This window comes from Amblyomma mixtum, chromosome 3 (assembly GCF_055824585.1).
Source record: "Amblyomma mixtum isolate Tamu chromosome 3, ASM5582458v1, whole genome shotgun sequence".
Lineage (NCBI taxonomy): Eukaryota > Metazoa > Arthropoda > Arachnida > Ixodida > Ixodidae > Amblyomma > Amblyomma mixtum.
Genome location: NC_143014.1, coordinates 328,821,422 through 328,825,354, shown reverse-complemented (window position 1 = coordinate 328,825,354; position 3,933 = coordinate 328,821,422). Strand labels below are relative to the sequence as shown.

Below are 3,933 nucleotides of genomic sequence, written 5' to 3'. Positions count from 1 at the left end.
ACACCCAGACTTGATCACCGTCAGAACCTTACGGAGAGTCGTGGCGAGTTGACTGCTCATCACAGAAAAATCAGCGCCGGTATCGACGAGTGCGGTCACTTGATAACTGTCGGCGGTTACAAAAAATTCAGATGAAACTAATCGTTCGCAGCACGTCGGTGAGGTCGTCGGAGAGGTCGTCGAATCGGGTCGCCACCCCCCGGGCAGCGGCGTCGAATCGTAGGGTGGAGGCTGTTGACTCTGTACAGTGGTGGCGGCCCTACCCCCGGAGGACGCCGTCTTCAGTTTTCCCGGCGAGGGGACGTGCGTCTGAACTGACCAGATGTTGAGGGCCGACTGGGCGAAGCAAAGCGCCTCGGGGATGGCGATCGCGATTGGCGCTGCTGCGAGGCCGGGGGCAGCACGTGAGCAGCGAGGTACTCGTCGATGTCCAGCGGTCTTTCGCCATAGCGAGGTCGAGGCGCGTCGGGCGGGAATCCTCTCAAACCCATACGCCGGTACGGGCAATGCCGCAGAATATGGCCACCAGGCTCCCCGCAGTGGTAGCAGAGCGGACGGTCGTTGGGCGTGCGCCACACGTGCGCTTTGCTGATAGGAGGGCGCAGGTTCTCCTGCTGCTCGACGGGGCGCACGTAACGGTGGGATGTTCGAGGTCCGGCAACTGGGCGAAACTCTTGCGGCATGGGAGCAGGTCGGCGTAGGGCATCGCTGTAGGACATGACGTGTGGCTCCGGTAGTGGTGCTGGTGGTGGCTGCACCACGCGCTGGATTTCGTCACGGATGACGTCCCCTGTAGAAGGTATACTTGCCGACGGAGCATCCATGCGGAGGTGTCGCAGTTCTTCGCGGACAATGCTCCGTACAATCTCTCGCAGCGCCTCATCCCCGGGGCCTGGCAAGGGCGCGAAGTATTGAGTGGCCGCTACATTTGCCTGACGGCCGTATTGGGCGCTCCGTTCCAGCAACGAACGCTCCATGGAGGTAGCTTCCTTGGCGAAGGCGGCGACGGTTAGCGGAGGGTCGCGCATGAGGCCAGCAAACAGCTGCTCCTTCACCCCACGCATAAGGTGCCGCACCTTTGTAGCTTCTGGCATGGTAGGGTCGGCCCGATTGAAGAGGCGTGTCATGTTCTCTATGAACATGGCCACGCTCTCGTTGGACTGCTGTGACCTGGAGCGAAGGGCAATTTCAGCGTTCTCCTTCCGTTGGCTCGAGCTGAATGTGGCGAGCAACTCACGGCGAAAAGCTGCCCAGTTGGAAAAGGACGCCTCGTGGTTCTCAAACCACGTTTTCGCCGAGTCGAGCAGTGCGAAATATACATTCAGCAGCTTCCGCTCGTCGTCCCACTGGTTAAATGCGGCCACACGGTCAAAATTGGCCAACCAGTCTTCTACATCCTCAAACCGGTCGCCGTGGAAGGATGGTGGCGACCGAGGTGCGAGAAGGACGCACGGCGGGGCACTGCCGGAGGACTGACCTGTCTGGCTGCCAGTGGTGGACGTCATCGCTCTGACAGGCCTTGTTAGTGGATCGAACTCGGGTTGCAGGCCTCGCAGGCGACGGCTCGTTTTGTGGACGGGTGTGGCGTCCGCGGGTCGGGGAGAAGCGTCACGGCTGTCGTCGGGGTCAGCGTACATGGGATGGTACCCAGCACCTCCACCAAATGTCACCGACAAACGCAGCAGAAAAGCGGGAAGCACAGCGTTTCCTAGGACGAAGCCCGCCGAACCGCCGAGCTCATGCAGAACGAAGACGACGCGCGGCCACGCGCCTGGAGACAAGGTTCGGCCACCAGGTGGCGCCGGCAGAGTGCCAGCAGTGTAAATAAATCTGCAGTGGAAGTCAGCAAAAAGCGATTGGAGGATTGGTGGCTGAAAAGCAGAGATGTGGAATAAGGTTAGAATAGTAGGAAACCGTAGGCAAAGTTGATGGAGAATCTTAATGAGAATTGCCAACACAGTAAACAAAAAAAATAATAAATAAAGAAAAGCTGAGCATGGTGGCAATTGCCACCACCCCGTTTCAAAGGGGGCGCTCCTATCCATCCATCCATCCATCCAGTGTGGCAATATGTAGTGACTGTGCTTACCGTGTATCTCTTGCAGAATCGGGTACCGTGTACCTCTTGCAGAATGCGCACCAGGACGATAATATTCAGGAACAAATGAAGAACATCCACGCGTTTTTATCTGTACTGATCAGAGTCTTTTATTTATTTTATTTTTATTTACAAAATAAATAAAGTTTTGTTACGCAGCCAAAGAGTTTTGTTACGCTCAGAGACGTAACAAAACTCGCCGCTGTCCACTGCATATCCACGTAAATATTCAATTATACATGCCTCCTCTACATCTGGCCCATTCCGCAGATGATTTTTCGTCTAGCAGCATATTGAAATAACTGCTGTGTCAATTATTTTATTTACTTTTTATTAGAATCTGTATGCTAAAGTTGAGTTGCTGCTCACAGACCAAGCGTGACAGAAGTTTTCGATCACAAAACTGAACATGCCTGGAGTTCGCGCGTGCAAGAGGAGAAAAAAATAAACCTTTCCTTTGCTTTTTCCTTGTTATTGATCACAGTATAAGTGTTCTCATCCGCAGGAATTTTTTTGTTCTTGACTAGCTCATAAAAAAAACGCCTGTACGCATGAAACCCGCATGAATAGCCGCGACTCTGCTGGCGTCAACCGAGCAAAGATTTCACCTAGCGACCTGTCGGCCGCAGCAGCCCGGAAATCTTCGTTGCGACAAAGTACATAAGAAAAAAAATATTTAGTGTAGTCATAATGTCAAAAATGTTTTGACTGCCGTAGCGAGCGATAGCGAACGCTTACAAGCTTCAACTACCCCAGCTATCCTAGCCGCACCCTGCAGCTATCCTAACTAGAGATGTAAAATTTCAAGGAATTTCGAATGGCATAAAAAAAACGTTTTTTCAGTGTTTTTTTTTCGTGAAAAATTGCAAATTTTGCAAAACGTGACAGAAATAGATTTATACGCAACAGCACAACGATCAATAATAATGCTCCGAACTTCAGTCGAATATGCAGTTATAGATGTCATGTAGTGAAACGAACTTCTTGTTCTATTGCACCGAGAAAGAGAACATGAAAACTGATCTATAAGTCACTCCATATCGGACTCACTGTCGATGAATGCGGCACTACGCGAAGCAGCATGGATTGAAGTTGTGTCCACAGCTAGGTTCGACTGCACATACACAAGCTTTCGAACGCGTTTCCCTGAAAGCCTGTTGCGAATCCTTGTATGGACGTTTCCGAAACGTGACTAGTTTCATTCACAGCTGGCGGGTTATGGTGGTATCTGCAGCAGTCAGCAAGCCAGACGAGTTAGCGGCTGGTTGGTGCAAAGGCCTTGCCACCAGGTAGATGGGGCCACGTGCTTCGCTGAAGGCCCCTGTCCTGGACCAAATTCCTGCGGATGCCCTGTACTCTGCTACGTTGGAAATCAAGAAGCCAGGCTTGTATTTGGCTAAAACCGTTTACGTGCACAGCAGCCTATGTTATTTATGCCGTGTGTGTAGCGCTGTAGAATTTGCAGCCATTTTGTTCTACTTCAGCCGTGAGTTCAAGTATTAGTCTGTCTTTAAGTCAAGTCTGGATCTTATATGTGACCTGGCCTTCAACCCGTGTACTCGCAGCACGAACTTTTTAAAAGTACTACCCGGCACCCGCGATGACGACTGCTCACCAATTGTTCAACGATGCACGCTGTTATGGTTTTCAAAGCAAAAACAAAAAATTAACTACAAGCAAGCAATCACAAAAACCTTGAAATATCAATGTAAAATTTTTGGTGTTTCTTTCCATTTTTTTCTCGCGTGAAAAAAACGAAAAAAACCGTTTTTTTTCCCGAAATTGCAGTGTTTTTGTAAGGCCATCCCATCTCTAGTCCTAACCTTTCACCTTCA

The 3,933-nt window shown here is 51.0% G+C and overlaps 1 protein-coding gene across 1 annotated transcript; it reads right to left on the bottom strand.

The window, feature by feature from the left end:
• Nucleotides 1–281: 281 nt before the first annotated feature.
• On the bottom strand, nucleotides 282–1,637 carry LOC149355908 (uncharacterized). Its single transcript, XM_089576216.1, has one exon. The coding sequence runs from the start codon at nucleotides 1,635–1,637 to the stop codon at nucleotides 282–284; it is 1,356 nt and encodes a 451-aa protein (XP_089432342.1).
• Nucleotides 1,638–3,933: the final 2,296 nt, after the last annotated feature.